Source organism: Schistocerca serialis, chromosome 9, assembly GCF_023864345.2.
Source record: "Schistocerca serialis cubense isolate TAMUIC-IGC-003099 chromosome 9, iqSchSeri2.2, whole genome shotgun sequence".
In the NCBI taxonomy this organism is placed as follows: Eukaryota; Metazoa; Arthropoda; class Insecta; order Orthoptera; family Acrididae; genus Schistocerca; species Schistocerca serialis.
Genome location: NC_064646.1, coordinates 332,892,542 through 332,915,635, shown reverse-complemented (window position 1 = coordinate 332,915,635; position 23,094 = coordinate 332,892,542). Strand labels below are relative to the sequence as shown.

At 46.3% G+C, this 23,094-nt stretch overlaps 1 protein-coding gene and 1 non-coding gene across 2 annotated transcripts in view; both read right to left on the bottom strand.

Annotated features, from left to right (window-relative positions):
* The window catches only part of LOC126419600 (tachykinin-like peptides receptor 99D), a 263,652-nt gene that overhangs the window by 216,857 nt on the left and 23,701 nt on the right, over window positions 1–23,094 (bottom strand). The window contains exon 2 of the mRNA XM_050086788.1: window positions 5,316–5,464. Within this exon, the coding sequence (XP_049942745.1) occupies window positions 5,316–5,464 (149 nt within the window). The remainder of the gene's footprint in view (window positions 1–5,315; window positions 5,465–23,094) is intronic.
* On the bottom strand, window positions 21,163–21,237 carry Trnas-cga (transfer RNA serine (anticodon CGA)). The gene has a single exon. It is a non-coding gene; the product is annotated as a tRNA-Ser (tRNA).

Sequence of the window (23,094 nt, the reverse complement as noted above, 5' to 3'; positions counted from 1 at the left end):
CCGGTTTGCTTTAAAGACACGCTGGAACTATCATGAACATCACAGCGAATGTGATAAGTTGATATTAGTCAAGAATACTTTTATGGCGACAAAGATACCGTCGTGCGGTTAAAGGCACTGCAGTCTGGAACCGCAAGACCGCTACGGTCGCAGGTTCGAATCCTGCCTCGGGCATGGATGTTTGTGATGTCCTTAGGTTAGTTAGGTTTAACTAGTTCTAAGTTCTAGGGGACTAATGACCTCAGCAGTTGAGTCCCATAGTGCTCAGAGCCATTTGAAAGATACCGTCATCAGCATCTCACTGAGTTTGAACAAGGTCTTGCAATAGGGCTACGAGGAACTATTTGTTCCTTCCGTGATACTGGAGAAAGAATGGCGCGAATGTAGCTACTGTACTTGTTTGCTTCAGACGACGACGTGGTCACTACCCAGAAGGAAAACTATATCTGCAGCAGCAATCTGAGTAGCGGTTGGCACCACAGTGCCACAACTAACTGTTACAAACCGGTTGCTCCAAGGACTGTACCGAGCCAGAGGCCCTGTAGCGTGCACTCAACCCCAAACCACCGCCACTTGCGACGTCAGTGGTGCCAAGCGGGAGCTCACTGTAGGTAAGGTGGAAGTCCGTTGTGTGAAAGCTGGTTCCTTCTGCCTCAGTGTCAGTAATGGCCGTGTGTCGGTTAGAAGGATGCCAGAAGGACTGTAACCAACATGACTGCGTGCTAGACACACGGGATCTACACATGCAGTTATGAGCTGGGGTGCAATGAGACTCTCTTAGTTATCCCGCGCACGCTAACTGCAGAGCTGTGCGTCAATCTGGTATGGAAACGCCGGGTGGGTAGGGCCTCCCGTTCGGTAGACCATTCGCCTGGTGGAAGTCTTTAGACTTGACGCCACTTCGGCGACTTGTGTGGCGATGGGGATGAAATGATGATGACAACACAAAACCAAGTCCCTGAGCGGAGAAAATATCCGACCCAGCCTGGAATCGAGCCCGGGCCGATATGTATGACATTCCATCGGGCGGAAGTCAATCTGGTGATTCGATATGTTGTGCTGCCGTACACGAACAGCAGTCCAGGGAGTATTTTGCAACAGGGTGACTCTCGCCCGCATTCCGCTGTTATAACCAAGTATGCTCTACAGACTGTGAACATGTTGCCTCGGCCTGCTCCCTCAACAGATCTGTCTCTGATCGAGCACAAATGAGACGCATTCAGACGTGAACTGATGTGTCATTCACGAACAGTATCAACGGCACTTATATTGACTGACCAAGTGCAGCAAGGCTGGAACCGCGGTGCCACAAATTGACATCCAGCAACTGTACAGCACAATGCAAGCACGTTTACATGCTTACATTCAAAGTTCTGGTGGTAACACCGGTTATTAATGTACCACAATTTCAAGTTTGTAATGGCCTATGCTGCACCTATGGTCTTTCAATTTTAAGCATTTGAGTATGTCACCAAGAAAAATGTATTCCCAAAATTTCATAACTCTTCATTACCAATTTTTTGGTATGATTTTATTCTGCCAGCGCCGTTTCACTCTGATAGCAAGTCTTGTTTCGGCACATTCATACTTCATATTGACTCCCATATTCTGGTCCGAAGGGACTATTATTGCTGAGCTCGCAGAAGAGAATCCGAATACTAGAATTTCTTCAAATCAAACAGGGATTCATACGCATATGAAGAGGTTATAGGGATAAAGCTTCACTACCTGCAATTTCACATAACCTTAGTGTTTCACAAATGACTAGCTTTTTTATTTTTAGTGAAATAACTCAAAGGAAAAAAATTGTAACTGTTTCAAATGTGCATTAAAATGAGAAAGCAAGGGTCATAACCTCGACAGGATTAACTTAACCCGTATGTCCTTCATTGCAAATGAGGCCAGCTTGTTCCACAAAGATCAGTATCTTGCATTAGTCCTCCTTATAATTGTAAGGACGGGAAGGGAATCCATGCTGAACTCCACTTGATCCATGCTACTAGAAATACGAGACTCTGAACTGTAACATTGTTGTAATTATCATCTACAGTGATAAAATAGATTATATAGTGTATTAACATTATTGCCAAAGTCTACTACAGAAAAAACGCGTGCTCTTACTCATACTAAATATATTTAAAGGTTAATGTTTAAATTTGACAACCAAACCGAAGCATTCTGTGTCGTGAGAGTCGTCCAGACCTCTTTTGAAAGGGTGGAGTGAACAGTTCTAAACATTATGTCCTGTTGTCTGTTCCTCCACACCATTGACATTCGAACCATTTTCATAATAACCCCACTTCTTCCAGATGTGGCCACATTTCCCTTGTTCCGATCGGATTTAGTTTAGTCTCGACCATTCTCAGCGGCGAAGATCGAAACGTGAAACCTCCGTCGTTAGTTTTCGGTTAGGTGGGCATTCTCGGCTCGACTGTCATTCTAGTGTTCTTCGCTGTGGAATCGTAATTGCCTGTGATCCAACTATTGATCCAAGATGGCTTCACAGACTTCAAGCATGTGGTTGATCGATTCTGGATAGTGTCATTTAGAATCTTGTTCTTATTGGACTTCAACCCAATAATTTGCAATCAGTAAACTTTACTTCTGAGATCCGGAGGAGAAAAATTGTACAGAGCGGACAACCACTGAATGGTCTAATTTCAGTTTGATGTTGTTCCTAGCTAGGCATACATGCCTAAGGCTGGAACGTGTTTTATTTTATTTTTGACTTGAGCATAGCTACTCTAAATTCAGACCATTGCTTTCTTGCAATGGACTTTGATGGTTTCTCAAATGGAGATACCTTTAGTAGTGTCGAAACTTAGGTCAACATACTAAGCCGTTATTTGGCTGTAAAATTCCTATGTTTGAAAATTATGTATGGGTGCTGAGAAACAGCCTTGTTTAAAACTGTACACATACGTCTCCCACTTGTCTAGAGACGAAAGCCAACATTTACATATCAAGTAAAGCTGAACTATCACAATAACTGATTTAAAGTTTTATATTGTGTGTCACAAGTTCACAAGGTATGAATTAGTAGACCGCATATCTTGATCAGAAGCATAACATTTGACTTAGAAATACAGTATTGGGTAATAATATTGCAACACCATGAAGGCGGAATGCAGAAAACGTAAACTGGATATGCAAATAATTAGCACTGCAGCCCAGTTGTCCAATGTACATTCGAGTAATTCCATCAACATATTGTTTATAAAAAAAGATTATGCAGCAGGTTTCTCATTCGAAAATAACATTTGAATGTTGGTTGCTTAGGAGACTTGCTCCGAGTCAGAAAGGAGGAACGTGTATTAGAAGAGATAGTTGGTTGATTGCGAGAGCATCGTCGCCTATTGAGGTTGTTGTCAAATGTTGAATGACATTGCTGCACCTGTTGGTCAGAATGTTAAAACTGGAATGCGAATATGGATACAATGGTTTGAGAACAGGCATACTAAACGTCTTGCAGCATCTAAGTGACCACATGTGAATAGCGCCAGAGAGGACAGACATATCGTTCGCTAAGCCCAGAGGTATCGTAGGACCATATCAGGTATGAGTCGTGAGATGAGCTTTTTTGTGGGAAAAGAAGTGTCCGATCGAACATTGCTTTGATATTTGGAGCACCATGTTCAAGGACCATAGTCAACGTCTTGCAGGACCTAAATGACTAGCACCTAAGAGGACAGAAGTACTGTACACCTAGTCCAGTAGTATCTTAGATCATAGCGTGCTTACAGAAAAACAATTATCGATTCGAACACTGCTATGATGTCTGGATCACCACGGACTGTCTGCATGACGACCACAGTTGCGGCTTCTGTTGACGCGACAGCAGAGCTAGGAGTGTCCATTGTGTTGTGCCCATCAGCAACACTGTACACGAGAGTGGCATAATTTCGTCTCTTCAGACGATTATCCCCTTACGAACAATATCATGATGGCGTGTGGAGGGGTTCCAAGAGGAACAAACGTTGCCTGATTACATTTGTAATCAAGAAAAAAATTTCTTGTATTTCACGTCTATGGTCACAGATTTGTATGTTCCCAGACCAAAGCTTTCAGTCAGCAATGACCATCTTCAGATCTGTTTTATTAAAAGATGTCATAGTATAATGCATCCATAGTGACATCGTCAAATGCTAAATGTCGCAGCTTGTGGGACATCCGTCATCGTCATATGGACGCAGAACCTGGCATAATTTCATGGTATGCGCTTAGGTACATTACACATCAAATCTCGTTCATGTAATTAGTAGTCTATTTTTTGCAGCAATTCCTACATTCATGATGTATGAATGCCTGTGTCTCTGTCTTATCTTCATCGTTCAACATAAACGGAACTAACATAACGCAAACCTTTCGTACTTCATCTCCCTGTTTCTCTCTCTTGTACTCGGATTGACAGTTCGTTCAACGTTACACGTTTGTGAGTCAAAATCTGACTGTTTACACGCTACACGCTGCCACCTGTCTGTGTCGTAGTTGATCTTCCACTGCGCCGGAGGTCTTCATCAACATCTGCATCAGCACTCTGCGAGCCACCTGGCGGTGTTTGGCGGAGGATACTTTTGGTTCCACTAACTGATATCCCATGCCCTGTTCCCCTCGCTAAGGGTGCATAAGAAGAATGGCTGTATTTAATTTATCTAGTTTTTTCCTGGTATTTATTTTGTAGGATATATCTAGGAGGAAATAATATGGTGCCCGACTCGTCCCGGAAAGTACTCTCTCGAAATTTCGATGGTAAACCCCCTCTCCGTCATACAGAACGCCTTTCATATAGAGTCTACCGGTGGAGTTTGTTAAGTATATCTATAACGCTCCTGAGCCGTTCTTCGTTGGATCTTCTGTATCCCTTCTACCACCCATAGCAGGAATGGGCGTCAGATTGATTAACAATAGTCTAGAATGGTTCCCGAGTCTTAGTTTACTCATTTTCATCAGTCTCTTGCCTAACGGGTAATTGTATCGCGATCAACAGCGTCATCACGATACATTTTCTTTGCACTCTTATGTATATGTGAAACTGTCTCGTTCTTGCAACTCAGAATCTATACCACAGTTCGTTGCTTCAGACTAGCATCGAGTGCAACATCCATCTGATGAACACAAGTAGGGAAAATGTTTCTTTGACATCTGTGAACAGTAAAGACGTAGAAGAAAAGTTGGATTAAATTAAAAGTACTTTTCTTTAGGAGTGGCCATTCACACTGTACACATTCATTGGCTTTCTTTCCTGGAGTTGCAGTCTTAATGGCACATCGTGTGGTGACGACAGTGGAGGTAACTACATGCGTACAAAGACTTACCTGAGAGGGCTGAGGATGGCGCGGTGTCGGTCGACGGCGATGGCGGTGAGCGTGAAGACGCTGACGTTGACGCTGAGCACCTGCACGAAGGGGCAGAAGGCGCACATGAAGTGCGGCAGGTTCCACCGCTGCAGCAGCGCCGCCTGGAACTGCACACACCAGCAGGGTCACAGGGGGCGGCGCCCGGTACAGGCAGAGGCAAGGGAGAGGAAGGGAAGGGGTTTTCTGTCAACTGTATCTAAATAAACCGTCTGGATTATACGGCGCTTCTGAAGTAATGTTGTGGGTGCTATCTAAAAATAATTTTAATCCTCTTTGTTTTGGAGTTTGTCGCCAGCTGAAACTCCTCATAGTCGTTCGATGCGGGACACTTATATCTAAACATTTTTCTACAATGTTTAAACCGTTTGCCCGTGCTTAACTGATATGCTGCGCCAATTAATTTCTGTGGACGAGACGTGTGCACACCATTTCAAGCTTAGTCATAGCAGAGGGTGAAAGTGATGAAGGTTTATGCCAGAAAAGGAGAAGGTGCCTTTCTCACAGGAGTGTTGCTTCCTGCGGTGCTAAACGTATTTACCTAATGCACTGCCATGCAAACCGTAGGCCGGCCGAAGTGGCCGTGCGGTTAAAGGCGATGTAGTCTGGAACCGCAAGACCGCTACGGTCGCAGGTTCGAATCCTGCCTCGGGCATGGGTGTTTGTGATGTCCTTAGGTTAGTTAGGTTTAACTAGTTCTAAGTTCTAGGGGACTAATGACCTCAGCAGTTGAGTCCCATAGTGCTCAGAGGCATTTTTTTGCAAACTGTAATAAAAGAGGTATGATAAATATTGATGCATGTATTCTAATCCTACTGGAATCAATAGCTCGCGGCAATATGCCTGCTTTGTTATAGAAAAAAGCCATTTTTAATCTTAGGAAGGTAGGAAGACAACGGGAAGAATGAAGTACGAACTGTTCGAATATTCGCTCTGTTTGCAAGATTCTCAAGGTTTTAACACTTAAAGAAATTTTGTAAATACAAAACGTTTCGAATCTCGTGAAGTCATTGTGGCATCCATAGCTTTCCGCAAAAGATCATTTTCGCTTAAAACACACCTCGTTGCCGTTGCTCTTTCTAAGTATCCGTGGATTTGCCAACAGCTATGTGAAAGTCTAAAAGAAATTATTTATATTTTATTTATTAACTCTTCATAGTTACAGCTAGCATCTGGGAATCTAACAAAGACCACGTAACTAGTACTTTGGAAGATAATAAGAAATGTACACATTAATTATTTACACATTTTACTTGCAAACACTATGAAGAAATGATAATACTACAAAATACTACTGAAACTACAATACTAATGACAATATTATTAAAACCCGAAAAGATCACAAAGAAAGTTGCTGAGAAGGAACGTTTCCGGTTATAAGTGCCTGAGGTGTTCGACCGTCGAACCTCATTTCTCTTTCCATTTTTATTCACTATGAACTTTATTTTTTTCAGCGACGTAATTTATAGACACCGAGAACTGAAATACTTGCTATATTTTGCATTGACATACATAGAGCGTCCAACGAAACATGGCGACCCCAAATGTTTCATCAACAACTTTGAAATTGAAACAATGTTTTTGCAACGTAATGTCACGTAAAGAAACGTAATTTCTGAAATCTCGTAGTTACTTGAAACCCTTCTCTCTAGGTAGATACTGATATAGCTATGGTTATAAGATTTTTTTTTTTTACTTTATTGTGATTTTAACACCTGAACAATCAGGTAGGCTGGCAGCGGCATACAGCGCCGCTCTTCAGCCAGAGGATACACAAAGAGAAGAAACACTGAAAAGACACATAAGTTACAGAACGGTGTGCAATAAAACAGTAGACACATAAAGAAAACACGAAGCCGTTCACACTCGACGATAATCCACACTGCAAACTGTTGATACGATGCACAAACACTGAAGAAGACGATGGCACTGGTGAACGATGGAGTGTGACGGTGAAACACTGAACACTAAACATGACGGCACACACGAAACACTGATCGCGGTGATCTCCGGCGCGCGAATGTCCAATGAGCGTGTGTGAGTCCGGGGACCTGTCAAGAGGGGAACAGGGGTGAGGTGGGGGAGAGGGGAGAAAAAGGATGGCAATGGCTCAGGAGACGGGGGCAGGAGGAGAGGGACAGGGGAGGGGAGGCCCAGGGGAGGAGGAGTGAGAAAGGAAGGAGGGAGGGAAAAGGGAGAGAAGGGAGGGAGGGTGCCCAGAGGAGCAAGCACAGGAGGAGCGTGGGAGGATCACAGTTGGTAGGAGGGGTATATGGAGGGGAGGAGGGCATCATCAGGGACGGGGAGCTGGCGGAAGACACCTTGGGAGAGGGTAAGGAGGGTGGAGAGATGGAGACTGGGTGGGACGAGCGAATACAGGCGCAGCAGCGGGTGGGGGTGGGAGAGGATCGGGGAGACGAGCGGGTGAGGAGGATCGAGCTTGCGGGAGGTGTACAGGATCCGTATCCTTTCAAGGAAAAGGAGGAGGTGGGGAAGGGGATGAGATCGTACAGGATCCGCGTGGGGGAGGGGAGACGGATGCGATAGGCGAGGCGGAGAGCATGACGTTGAAGGATTTGGAGGGATTTATAAAAGGTAGGGGGGGGGGGGGGCGGAGATCTAAGCCAGATGGGCATAACAAAGGATAGGGCAGATGAGGGATTTATAGGTGTGGAGGATAGTGGAGGGGTCCAGACCCCATGTACGGACGGAGAGGAGCTTGAGGAGACCGAGTCGGGAGCGTGCCTTGGCTTGGATTGTCCGGAGGTGGGGAGTCCAGGAAAGGCGGCGGTCGAGGGTGACGCCAAGGTACTTAAGGGTGGGAGTGAGGGCGATAGGATGGCCATAGATTGTGATATAGAAATCAAGGAGACGGAAGGAAGGGGTGGTTTTGCCTACAATGATCGCCTGGGTTTTGGAGGGATTGACCTTGAGCAACCACTGGTTGCACCAAGCGGTGAACCGGTCAAGATGGGATTGGAGAAGGTGTTGGGAGCGCTGTAGGGTGGGGGCAAGGGCAAGGAAGGCGGTGTCCAAGGCAAACTGGAGAAGGTGGACGGGTGGTGACGGCGGCGGCATGTCCACCGTGTACAAAAGGTACAGATTGGGGGAGAGGACGGAGCCTTGGGGCACACCGGCGGAGGGGAAAAAGGTGTAGGAATCGGAGTTATGGATGGTGACATAGGAAGGACAGCGGGAGAGAAAGGAACCGATCAGACGGACGTAGTTAATAGGAAGGGCGAAGGTTTGGAGCTTGAAGAGGAGACCGGAATGCCATACGCGGTCATAAGCATGTTCGAGGTCCAGGGAGAGGAAGATTGCGGAGCGGCGGGAATTAAGCTGTTCGGAAAGGAGATGAGTGAGGTGAAGGAGAAGGTCGTCGGAAGAGAAGGACGGTCGAAAGCCACACTGGGAAACGGGAAGGAGGCGGTGCTGGTGGAGATGCTGGTGGATGCGTCGGGTGAGGATAGATTCCAGGACCTTGCTGAAGACCGAGGTAAGGCTAATGGGACGGTAGGAGGAGACAGCGGACGGCTGTTTGCCAGGTTTAAGGAACATGAGGATACGGGAGGTTTTCCACAGGTCGGCGTAGTAACCGGTGGACAGGACTACATTGTAGAGCCTGGCCAGGGTGGAGAGGAAAGAGACAGGAGCTTCACGAAGGTGACGGTAGGTGACACGATCGTGACCAGAAGCGGTGTTGCGTTTGGTGCGGAGTGTATCAATGAGATCCTGTGTAGTGATAGGGGCATTGAGTTCCGTGTGTGCAATGTTGTCCAAGTACTGGAAACCAAGGGCGAGGGGAGGGACAGAGGTGTCAGTTCGATTGCAGGTATCCGGGAAGAGGGAGTAATCGAAATGGGGATCATCGGGGATGGAAAATACTTTGGAGAGGTAGGAGGCAAAGTGATTGGCCTTACTAAGGGTGTCAGGGAAAGGGTGATGATCATGGAGAAGAGGATAATAGGGGAAGGGTTTACTTCCGGTAAGGCGATGGAAGGCCAACCAGAACTTGGACGAGTTTATTGGGAGGGTAGCATTTAAACGGGTGCATGTCTGTCGCCAGTCCCAGCGTTTCTTAGCCGTGAGCAAATTACGAATGTGTCGCTGTAGTTGCCAGTGGCGTCGTAGTGTGTCCGGATCACGCGTGCGGAGGAAGGCACGGTAGAGACGACGGGATTCATGGAGGAGGAGGACGGCCTGTGGGGGTAGGGTAGGACGGTGGGGGTGGACGGCGATAGTAGGGACGTGGGACTCCACGGCCTCAGACAAGGTCTGCTGGAGAAAGGAGGTGGCATGGGTAACATCATCAGGGTGGTGATAGGTGAAAGGGTGGCTATCGACCTGGGTGGAAAGGGTATCCCGGTAGGCATTCCAGTTGGCACGGGAATAGTCATGGACGTACTTGGGGAGAGGGTCATTACAAGGGTCGGGGCGGGGGCGACGACCATCTGAAATGGTGAGGAGGACAGGGAGATGGTCGCTACCAATAGGCTCCAGGACATCCACCGATATGCAGTCAAGGAGGTTGGGGGAGGAGAGGATAACATCAGGAGTGGAGTTGGATTCGGGACGGGTGTGCTGGGGGATGGGGATGAGGTCGCCTTGAAGGGAGGAGAGGAACCGATGCCACCACCGTAACTGGGCAGCGGAACGACTATGGATGTTGAGGTCGGCGGCGATCACATAGGAGGAGAAGGTGCAGTCGATGTGGGAGAGGAAGTCGAAAGGAATAGGGGCGTTGGGGCAGGCGTAGATGGTGGCGCAGGTAATGGTAAGGCCGGGGAAGAAGATACTAAGGATCAGGTGTTCAGTGGGGTCGGGAAGGAGAGGTTGGAGCCGAATGGGGATCTGACGGTGGTGACCAATGGCAACTCCGCCACGCGCAATTGGGAGGGGATTATCGGAGTGGTGGAGGAGATAGGGTGAGGTGTGGATGGAGTGGTGGGGTTGGAGGAAGGTTTCATTGAGGGGGAAGGCATCCACGCGGTGGGTGGCAAGGGTATGCAGGAAGAGGTTCTTGTTGGCGGGAAGGGAGCGGATATTGTTGAAAAGGATACGTTGCTGTCGTGCCATGACAGGGATTTAGACGAGGGTGTCAAGACGGGAGAAGGTGAAATGGGCCTGGTTGTGGGAGTAGGTGGCGTACATTTTGAGTTGGAAAATGGAACGGGCAGTGAGGGAGATCTGTTGGAGGGTGTGGGGGCGCTGAAAGGGATGGACATTCTGAAGGACGATGGTGATGAACCTCATGATGTCCTCAGCGGTGGGGGGGGGGACGAAGGGAATTGCCAGGAGGGGTGGGGGCGTCCAGAGGATGGACAGGGACAGTGAGTTCAGGAGTGGTCGGAGGGGGTCGGGCTTTACACTTTTGGGAGTAGGTGGGATGGGGGAGATTGCAGGTATTGCAGGAGGGAGGGAATTGAAGGTTAGGGCACTGCCGGAGGAAGTGCGCTTGCCTACAACGTGGGCAGGTGGGGGCCTCGCGGCACTCAGCTGCTGGGTGTGCATTACAGCGCAGACACCTCTGGCAGCGCAGGGATTGAGGAGGGGAACGAGAAGGGTCGACCTTGTAGCGATGGTTGAAGAGAAGGGCACCCTCCTTCAGGAGACGGTCAATGGAGGGGGCATCCTCGGAGAAAACCCGCATAAGGCGGGTGGGGCCGGCCGAGTTGAAAATGCGGCGGACCGCCTGCACCTCCAGCGTGGGATGCGCCTTGAGCTCCGCCAACACCTCCTCCTCCGTGATCGACGGACTGAGCTGAGTGATCACGGCGGTGAGGGTCGGCGGGCAACGCGGGGCTTGGGGTTGGCGGGTAGGAGATGGAGAAGGAGCAGGGGCGAGGGAGGCGTTGGGGCCAAAACGGGTGATAGGGAGGCGGGAGAGGATGTCAGTATGGAGGGTTGGGCTGGGGGAGGAGGTGAGAACAGAATCCCGTCTGGGAGTGAGGAGAGAGATGGGGGCACCAGGGAAGTGTTGGCGGAGGAGAAGGGAGAGATTCCGGGCCTCGAGAAGGGAAGGATCGGGATAGGAGAGGAGGTATTTGTATAAGGAGGGGGGGGGAAGAGGAGGAGGAGGAGGCGGAGGGAGCAGGGCCAGGTGGGGAGACATCCATGGCATCCTGTGGGGGGGAAAGAGGACGGGGCGGGGCCTTTTTGGGAGCGGAGGAGGTGGTGGTGCCACTAGGGCGTTTAATGGCGGCAGAAGGCCGGGTGGTGATATGAGGGACAGGAGCTATAGGGAGGTGGTGGGAAGGGACAGAGCCCGACGTGGACGCAGCAGTCAGCGCCGGAGATGGTGACGGTGAAGGCGACGGCGACGGCGACGGCGACGGTGGCGGTGGCGGCGGTGGTGGCGAAGGCGATGGGGAGAGCTGGACATGGACAGTGGCCCGACGGGCCACCACTCTAGCTGGTGCTGCAGTGACCGGCTGGGGGAGTGGGGGGAAAGGATCAGATCGAGAGGAGCAGGAGGAAGAAGCTGGAGAGGGGGCGACAAAGAGCGAGGGCGAAGGGATAGTGAGAAGAGGCGGGATGGAAGGAGGGGGGTATGACTGGGCACACCATGTTATAGTGGTGGAGGCGGCGGAAGGAGAAGTATAAGCTATGGTTGTGGTGGTAGTGGTGGCGTTGGTGGTGGGGGCGGACATGACGATAGGGAGAAGCAAAAACGTACAGGACGAAAAAGAAAGGACACAAACCGGGGACAGACGAAAAACAAAGACGGAGACGGAGGAAGACGAAGACGGACGAAGACCAGGGTCGGACGGCGGCGACGACGGCGACGGCGACAGCGAGTGGCAGGAACGCAGCAGCTGCTGCTGCTGCTGCTGCTGCCGCGGACGGGGCCGGGGCTGCTGCTGCTGCTGCTGGCTGGCTGGCTGGCTGGCTGGCTGGACTGCTGCTGCTGCAGGAGGGCTGGCTGGCTGCTGCCGGCTGGACCGCCGCTGCAGACCGGGACTGGAACCGGGATCGCTGCTGCTGCTGCTGCTGATGCTGCTGCTGGACCGCTGCGGCTCTGCTGGGCTGGCTGGCTGGCTGGCTGGCTGGCTGGCTGGCTGGCACCTGTTGTTGTGCAGTGCTATTCGTTGTTAGATGTTCATTGTGGTTAAATCCAGCGTAGCACCGGTTCTTCACATATCCCTGCATGTATACGGCGTGCTTCCTAAATATGCCACATATTGCGGTTATAAGAAATACCTCATTGCATTTATACAGTCATTCGGCATTTCCATGAAAGAGACATAATAGTTATAATACTTATTTTGGGGCGAACAGTGCGAGAAAAACGCTGAAACTGAAATAGACTGACTGAATAACCAATGAACAAATACTTGGAGGAATAGGAGACGTCATAAAACTTGCCGAAATGACAAGAATGAAGAAAACATCCAAGCCTCTACACTGGTTGCTAAGAAACTGCCTGCAAGTGAAGGCAGCGTTGAAGTGAAGGAGACGAAGAAGCAGAGTTGAAACGCTAGATGACATTAAAAATGGACGAAGTTATCAGCAGGTCGAGAAAGAACAGAATGGGGGAAATGGGGATAACGGACAGACGATATCTGTAGTTAGATGTACCAAGGAAAAAAACTCATGAGTCTGTTTCAGCAATAAATCCGTACTCAAAATTACTAAACGAATATGCAAAATACGAAGCCAAAATCTTATGCGCCATGCGTTCTCGCTTCTCTTTTTGTTTAGCCACAGTTATAAATACTGAAACTGTTGCAGGAAATAATATCACAAATTCCGTTTTGATGACCATTTTCGTTGTATACAACTAATATGTATTACTAATCGCACTCTTCCGTTCTCGCCCCACTAAATGCCAGTTAAAAACGTAAGTCTTTCCACAAAGGAAGCAGATACTTAAAATCTTCAGGGAAAATATATTAGTAGCATCAACCATTGACCAAATTTGTTAGTCGTATAGGGATTATGACTTCAGAGCTTCGAAGCGATATCTCAACCACTTCACATCTGCGATTGCCATCCAAGCATAATAGATAGACTCCCTGCAACATTCGGTATCGTCTCGCTTCATTATTGTGAGCCTAGCAATAGTCCGAGTAGGGCAGTGTTTCCCAACCCTGATGATTAAAGTGCAATCCTGTGACAGATAAAAAATTAGGGTCCGATTGTTTTTAAAACATTATTACTAATATCAGTATTTCTTAAGTCTGTACTATCGATTACATAAGTTAGCAATAATATTTTTCTTCAAATACTAACGTTCATGCGTGATAAAATGTATGGAGGCTACACTTTGTTAAGCAAATGTAAAGAACAACGTCTCCTTCCCATTGTCTTGCCACTACACGTACTGTGTACTTTGTCGCATTGGTGACAGTGAAACTGAGACATACATGGCCCATATACTTAAATACCTGATGAAAATGCCTTCGCTGAGTTGTTCACTGAGTTGGAGAAAGCAATAGAACAGGGGTATATACGTATGCAAATGGCGATAGCATCGCATACAAAAAGAGTAAAACTGCAAATAATTGGCAGAGCGGTCATTTTTACTCAGGTGATTCACGTGAAAAGGTGTCTCTTGTGATAATGGCAGCGCGACGGGTGTTAACAGTTTCATCGCGGCACGATAGTTGGAGCTAGACGCTTGGAACATTTCATTTCGAAAATCCATAAGGAATTCAGTAATCCGAGACCGTAGTGTCAAGAGTGTGCAGAGAATATCAAATTTCAGGCATTTCCTGTCACCACTTTACGACGCAGAGTAGTGGTGTTTGCGTGGAGGTGTCACGTCTAAAAGACAAGCAACACTGTGTGAGATAACCACAGAAATCAATGTTGGACGTACGACGGACGTATCCGTTTGTATAGTGCTAAGACTCTGAGTTTAATGACCTATGGCAGCAGACAACCGACGCGAGTGCCCTTTGCTAAGAGCATGACATCGCCTCAAGCCCGGATCCTGGGATCGTGACCATATCGGTTTGGATTGCTGGAAGACAGTTGCCTGAACAGATGAGCCCCGAATTTCAGATGGTATGAGCTGATTGCGGGGTTCGAATGTGGAGAAGACTCCACGAAGCCATGTAGTGAAGATGCCCACGAGGGACTGTGCACGCTGGTGGTGGCTCCACGTATGGGCTGTGTTTGCATGGAAGCGACTGTGTCGTCTGGTCCAATTGAACGCATCATTGACTTGAATTGGTTATGTCCGGCTACCTGGAGACCATTCATGGACTTCATGGTTCCAAATAACGAAGAAATTTTTATCGATGACAGTGCACCTCGTCACCCGGCCAGAGTTGTTTGGAATTGGTTCGAATAATATTCTGACCAAGTGGAGCCAATGAGTTGCCCATCCAAATCGCTCGATATCAATTCCATCGAAAATTTATGAGACATAATCGAAAGGCAGTTCGCGTAAAAAATACTGCAACGGAAACACTTTCGCAATTGTGGACCGCCATAGAGATAGCATGGTTCAGTAGTTCTGCGGAGGATCTCCAGCGACATGCTAAGTCACAAAACAACGCTACCTGTGTAGTGGCTACTGTACTGCTGTAGGGCCTACACAGTATTTATATGTTACATATTTTAACTCATCAATCCATCTGCCAGAAGAAGGAGCTAATGGCTATTGGCTTCCAAAGCTGCCACTTTTTCGTGGTTATTTCCTGCCTCCACTTGCTGGGAACATTTTTTTATCTATCCATACTATAGACACATCAAAAAAGTTTTGCATCACCCCCGTTCGCATAACTCCTGAAGGTACACGTTGACTGTCGATATTGTAACACAGACACAGTCCCTTTGACTGTTCAGAGATGTAAACAACCACGCATGAGCAGAGCCTATTAGATGGAAGGTTCTGACTGCTGATCAGTTCCAGTCATTCCACCAGAAAGATGGTACACGGCTCGTGTTGTCTGTAGTTCAACCATGCCTAGACGGTTAAAACCGCGGTTTGATTGCGTTCGCATTGTTACTTTGTGCCAGGAAGGGCTCTCAACAAGAGAAGTGCGCAGACGTCTCGGAGTGACCAAAAGTGATGTCTTCCGGACATGGGGGAGATATACAGAGACAGGTTCAAATGGCTCTGAGCACTATGCGACTTAACTTCAGAGGTCATCAGTCACCTAGAACTTAGAACTAATTAAACCTAACTAACTTAAGGACAGCACACACATCCATACCCGAGGCAGGATTCGAACCTGCGACCGTAGCGGTCGCTCGGTTCCAGACTGTAGCGCCTAGAACCGCACGGCCACTCCGGCCGGCCACAGAGACAGGAACTGTCGATGACATGCCTCGTTCAGGCCGCCCAAGGGCTACTACTGCAGTGAATGACCACTAACTACGGAACACTGAACAGCAACGTCACCATATTGAATAATGCTTTTCGTACAGCTACAGGACGTCGTGTTACGACTCAAACTGAGCGCAATAGGCTGTACGACGCGCAACTTCACTGCCGACGTCCATGGCGAGTTCCATCTTTGCAGCCACGACATCTTGCAGCGCGGTACGGATGGGCCTATCAACATGCCGAATGGACCGCTCAGGATTGGCATCACATTCTCTTCACCGATGAGTGTCGCATATGCCTTCAACCATACAATAGTTGGAGACATGTCTGGAGGCAACCCGTCCGGCTGAACGCCTTAGTCACACTGTCCAGCGAATGCAACAAGGTGGATGTTCCCTGCTGTTTCGGGTAGACGTTATGTGGGGCCAACGTACGCCGCCAGTGGGCATGGAAGTCGCCTTAACGGCTGTACGATACGTGAACGACATCCTCAGTACAACCATATGGGCACCATACTGGCGAGGCATTCGTCTTCATGGACGACAATTAGTGCCCCCATCGTGCACATCTTTCGAATGACTTCCTTCAGGATAACGACATCGCTCGACTAGGGTGGCCAGCATGTTCTCCAGACATGAACCCTAACGAGGATGCCTGGGATAGACTGAAAAGGGCTGTTTATGGACGACATGACCCACCACCCACTCTGAGAGATCTATGCTGTGTTTCAATTGAGGAGTGGGGGAATGTGGACCAACAGTGCCTCGATGAACTCGTGGATAGTATGCCACGACGAATACAGGCATGCATCAATGCAACAGAACGTGCTACTGGACCACCACCTCTGTAGATATCACTGCATGGTCGCACAAATAAAATGTGTAGCTTTCATCAGGAATAAAAAGGGTCGACATGATGTTTATGTTGATCTCTATTCCATTTTTCTGTACAGGTTCCGGAACTCTCGGAACCGAGGTGATGCAAACCTTTTTTTTGATGTGTGTATTTTCAGACGTTCGTTATTTTACGTGGTATCTACACATTGTTTGCAAGAGTACATACAGCAAATCAGTTCCCCATGCTGTATTTCAAGTTTTAACACTGTTCAGGAGCTTCGCAAGTGCTTTGGACAGCGTGTGTCGGCGAATAATTCGTGCAGATAACAGTAATGTTTCCTTTTGTATTTGGAAGATTGGTATTTTATCAATGTCATTGTTTTTCAATTGCAAAATAGCATCTTTTGGCGCTGCTACCAGTCTTATTATAATAATTATAATTATCATTTTTATTTGTGGCTGTGGTCAGACACAAACCATTAGCAGTGCTCAGACACAAATCATTGGCAGTGTGTAACCTTTCATTTAATGCGGTTACAGAAGTAAATATTTTAGCAGTTAAGTGTTTTACAAACACTAAGTGTAGTGTACATACTTTAACTTGGATGATTTTAAACGGAAATGCAGAGTGTGGTTGTAGCAAATTCTGTTAGGTAGAGGAGAGGCGCAGAGGACGTTTATTTTGCAACAAGTGTCTATCCTCAATGTTGACAGTTAACTTTATTTCCTGAAAAAGAGTTCAAGGTAATAATCGCGATGGACTAAGAATTGTTTCATTATTTTACTAAAAAATGTTGTCGGAAATAATCAGTACCTATAGTTTTATTGAGTCATTTGTTGGTGGTCGAAACATCTACAAAAACAAAATATCGTTCATCTTTCCACATTTTAATAATAAGTGGCCTGGGGTAACGGTCTCAGAAAGGGAACAACAGACCCTGCATATGCTGCCGTTAACACCACAGGACAAACGGCTGCGTTTGGCGTTATGCCGTGACCGGGGAGCATACTCTACTGGCAAGTGGCTTCGCAGTTGCGGCAGTGTTGCTGGGTGCATTATGTGTTGGCACCTCTAGCCATATGACTGTATATCTACCACTGTCGGACACGATCGTTTTGGTGCTCCACGTACTGTGATGTGAGTAGGCATAAAGTTGCATGGGCCATTCACCGGTCGTCATCGCTGTCTATGAAACAGACGAATGAGAAGGAAAGGGAAAGAGTGAGTGGGAAAGCAGTGACTTCCAGCCACATAGGGCATCGTGAAAACGCGATGGTTGAAGTTGAAAATTTTTGTCGGATTAGGACTCATACTCGGCTTTAATGAAAGGTCGCCTTAAGCGCTTCGGCTGACACGATCCCTGACAGAACCAAAATTCTAGTTTATCGCAGCCACAATGCTGTGTCCCTCGTCCATTATCGCCTACTCGCAAATTATTCATTCCCGTAAGATTTCGGACGATATTAGTGCATCCGCACTGAAGGAAATGTCATAGAACTGTCACGTATATATATGAGGAGTATCTGTTCTATCGGACATGTCAGAATCGAGGTATTTTGACCAAGTGCTTCGACAGAGGTAGCGCTCTGTCTTCAAAAAGTGATTCTAAAAAAGTGACAAAATTAAGATTAGTGTTTCTCTCGCCTTGGTGGGATTAATTCATGGAAAATATCCTCCAAGAAACCCACTACATCGTTGGGGAGAAGATGTTGTCCTGGATTCACCTGGATTCAGTCAATTTCACTGGAGTTAGAGATAATTTGTAAAAGATTCAGAAACGACAACTTGCGTTGCATATACGTAAAAAGATTCATATGACAAGAGCCAAATAATTTTTAACCAACTTTATGTACTGTCCGAGTATGTCTGTTGTGTTACATCGGAACCAACCAGTATTACATTAAATTTTGCGTTATAGTGTAGTTTATAAAAGAGTTTTCGCTGAAGCAGTCGATTAGACGTTCGTGGTCACGAGATTGTAATCACTCTTAGACTGACAAACAGTGCAGATAATTCAGTAAAATCACATAACGCAAGCGGTGGCTACAGATCAGGATGGCACCACAACGCCTTGGCCTTTTCGTGGAGTCCATGGGGAGAGCCGCCGCCGTCGCCATCAAGAATACTACCTGTTACAACGCAGCTGTCTAACGGCTTTATAAACTCGAGGAACTGTCGCAATATTGAAGAATGTTCACCTCTGTGTCGCAGTTGCCCACCCAAGCCTAGGCGGTATTCATTGTCATGTACTTTGTATTCCCAGCAAAATGTCTCCTTGTCTTTAGGATCATAAAAGTGTAATCCACAATATTTTACATTGACGGTCTTCTGTAATTGCATCTATTCCTGCACGTGTCTTGCGTCTGGGTTTGTGTAATATTTTCTTACGTGTTGGGTTACATTGCATTGGTGATTCCATTTACAACACGAAGACACCTTGAACGAACCCGGTTGTCTGTCTGGATGTGAACGCAAGTAGTTAAAAATTCAATTCATTCATATTTCTGCATTTCTCCTCTGTCCGTACCCATTTGTTTGAACTACGTAAACGTGGCGCTATGTGTATGCTGTATCGATGGACCAAAATAGAGAGCCATTATGGAGACGCAGCATAGCACAGTATATCACGAGGCTTAGGAGAGAGGCAATGTCACAGCTTCCCTTCTAGTACATGCTGCATAATCCGGTGACTACATCGATAAATGCCAGATATACGTATTCTAATCAGAGAGGCTGACTTTAAATGCATGTTGCGACCTATCGTGCGACTAATGCAATTTGTCAAGTCCCGAAACCAGATAACTTCACAGTTTTCTTCAGAGAAGATAAATTTTTAAGAAATTAGTTTTAAATTTTCAGTTGTTGCCTAGTTCTAGATTTATGTCTGAAAGTAGTTTCTTGAAAGCACTAAACATCCCTAAACAAGAGAAAAAAATGTACACGAAAATTTATTTGGTATAGTGTAGTGTTTGAAGGAAGCACATATTCAAGCGAAATGGAACACTTACCAAGACAGGCAAGAATCTACTCAAGAGAAACTGTCGGGGGAGCATATACCGGGTTTTGTGACTGGATCATGATACGGTAACCGACCACAAACACCCATAAAGTTTTTCTCCAGATCACAGTATTCTGAGGATACATTATTTGTATTAGATATATTTATTCTGCATCTCACTTGACAAACTGAAGGTCTAAAGGAGTGATCTTTCTCTTTCATAAGCACAGACACTAAAGATACGACCAGTTCATTTTTGTAATATCCTGTTCCAGGTTCAAAAATGGTTCTGAGTACTATGGGACTTAACTGCTGTTGTCAGCAGTCCCCCAGAACTTAGAACTACTTAAACCTAACTAACCTAAGGACATCACACACATCTATGCCCGAGGCAGGATTCGAACCTGTGACCGTAGCGTTCGCGCGGTTCCAGACTGAAGCGCCTAGAACCACTCGGCCACTCCGGCCGGCTCCTGTTCCAGGATATTAGGAGGGCGGGTGGTGGGCGGTCGTGGTATTCGGTTCTCACTTGAGTCTGGAACATTCGGTTAAGAATTTTGGGTTTAAAATGGTCCAACCATTCGAACATGAGTCTCACTGTAGCACGGTTTAAAAGTCGTCCACATAAAGTGGGTAAATGGTTTGGTTCCGTTATTCCAATTAGGTTCAAACTAATGCTCGGCTATTACCATCGTTTGAATATGCAGCCTTCGGATATTTCCTGCAATAACCGTCACCCTCTTTCGGGTTTTACGTGTAAAATCTCTTAAATAGCTCCGAATTAGAGAGGGATTGATTGTTGAAATTTGGTCTACCAGTCTATCGGCATTTAGTTTGACAAGGTTTTACCGTCTGGATTTGAAAATACAAATTTTTCTGGGCTGTTTTAGGATTGCATCACTTCTGTGGTTCAAACTTGGGTTTTCGGTTCAAATTTTGCACAGAGGTAGAAAAATGTATAATGTCAAAGGAAATTTTTTTAGACACTAAACTTTATACGTTGTCGACGTGTGATGGTTTAAAATCGATCTAAATGTACCCTGGTCTCACGTGATTTTAATACACGGAAACGGTTTAATGTGAATCTCATAAATATAATATGCGTTCTTACGATAAAACTGGACACTCGCTTTCAAGAGTCTAGCTTCATTAGGATTGTACGTGCAAAAACACTTCTCCTTGTCAGGTTTCTTACGCGCGCGCCAATTCTACATTTCAGACTTGCGCGAATTGGTCGTCCTGTTGTTTTGTGAAAGCTTTATCCGTTGCCACAATTACCCTTCTTAAGTTGCACATAACTTGCATGCAAATATTACGGTTATTTCCAGAATGAGATTTTCACTCTGCAGCGGAGTGTGCGCTGATATAAAACTTCCTGGCAGATTAAGACTGTGTTCCCGATCGAGACTCAAACTCGGGACCTTTGCCTTCCGCGGGCAAGTGCTCTACCAACTGAGCTACCGAAGCACGACTCACGCCCGGTACTCACAGCTTTACTTCTGCCAGTACCTCGTCTCCTACCTTCCAAGCTTTACAGAAGCTCTCCTGCGAACCTTGCAGAACTAGGACTCCTGAAAGAAAGGATATTGCGGAGACATGGCTTAGCCACAGCCTGGGCGATGTTTCCAGAATGAGATACTCACTCTGCAGCGGAGTGTGCGCTGATATGAAACTTCCTGGCAGATTAAAACTGTGTGCCCGACCGAGACTCGAACTCGGGACCTTTGCCTTTCGCGGGCAAGTGCTCTACCAACTGAGCTATCGAAGCACGACTCACGGCCGGTACTCACAGCTTTACTTCTGCCAGTACCTCGTCTCCTAACTTCCAAACTTTACAGAAGCTCTCCTGCGAACGTTGCAGAACTAGCACTCCTGAAAGAAAGGATATTGCGGAGACATGGCTTAGCCACAGCCTGGGGGATGTTTCCAGAATGAGATTTTCACTCTGTAGTGGAGTGTGCGCTGATATGAAACTTCCTGGCAGATTAAAACTGTGTGCCCGACCGAGTCTCGAACTCGGGCCTTTTGCCTTTCGCGGGCAAGTGCTCTTTCAGGAGTGCTAGTTCTGCAAGGTTCGCAGGAGAGCTTCTGTAAAGTTTGGAAGGTAGGAGACGAGGTGCTGGCAGAAGTAAAGCTGTGAGTCGTGCTTCGGTAGCTCAGCTGGTAGAGCACTTGCCCGCGGAAGGCAAAGGTCCCGAGTTCGAGACTCGGTCTGGCACACAGTTTTAATCTGCCAGGAAGTTTCATTACGGTTATTATAAACCGTTTTTTCAAAAATATTTTATCGTTCATGTATTACGTGCGAAAAATAGCACGTTTTCACATGAAACTGTATTCTTAGAAATGCTTTGCATTTTGAGCGCTGAATTTGCCTATAATTAAAAATAAAAGATTAATAGAGTTGTTTATTGCTTCGTTTTTTATGCTTTAATGCTTTTATTCACCAGTGACTTAAATTATCTAAAAACCTCTGGACGTGCAAAACAATTCCCGTACCAAATTATTATTATGCCTAACCCTGTATGAAACGGTATACTGCTTTATTAAACACCCAAAGATTTAGCGATAACCACACAGAAAATTAAACAAAATCGAAAATTGCTATAAAAATAATTGTCAGCAAAAAGGTCGCCTTTTTTTTAACCAGCAGAAAATGTCTTACTGCGTTTACTTAAAAAACTACTATGCTATCTTGCAGAAAAAGAAATTTAAGTTCATTAATTTTCTTACAGGAATAAAAATCTGACAGTAATTTGTGCTACAAGCATTGCTTCGCCATTTATCTGCTAATTTTAGCCAATCATACGCCGATTTAATACGGATTCGTCGTCACAAAATTCGCCTCAAAAGTATTCACGTGAGTTATTCCAGCGGCGGTTTCCGAATTTTCAGTTTTTATCACTGTATACTTAAATTACGCAATGACAAGAGATAATAACAAGATATAAGCATTTCAGTAGTATATTATTTGTTCCGCGAATCGTGGCATTTGCGATGTAGTACGATTTTAAGTTTATGTATCTGATACGGTAATATTGAAAGTTTATCAGTTTATCTGGTAATATAAACTAATTACATACATTATTATCAACTTTACAGAGTACTAAATATTCCGTTCGGTATCTTATTTAAGTTTGTTGTTATTTCGTCGACTGTGTTTAGTTTTTATGGTTACTTTCCATCTGTTACTGCATTCAGTTATATATGTAATGAACAAAATGTGTGTGACCTCTAAAAAAATTTAAAAAAACAATAATAAAATTAGACAAGGCATTAAAAGTTAAAAAAAAAACAGAAAAACAAAATAATAAAATATTGAAACAAGTGAATAATAAAACAAATCCTCTCTCTGGCATGTGACCTTTGCGTGATGGTGAGGCTTGTGTGCTCTGAGGAACACAATGGGCTATACTGGACAGGTTCAACCAGACCACGCAGGTAACCTTAGAGGATCCCGACCAACGACGTCCAGCTCAAACAACATGGCTCGTAAGGCAATATAAAAATCTATATCGGATCACTCGTCGACCGAGTCAACAAAAATCTACATCGGATGCCTAGAAATGGTGGTTTAATGTCAGATTATGGTAGAGTAAACGTTCTGAACCAGAACAGAAGCTCTCCCT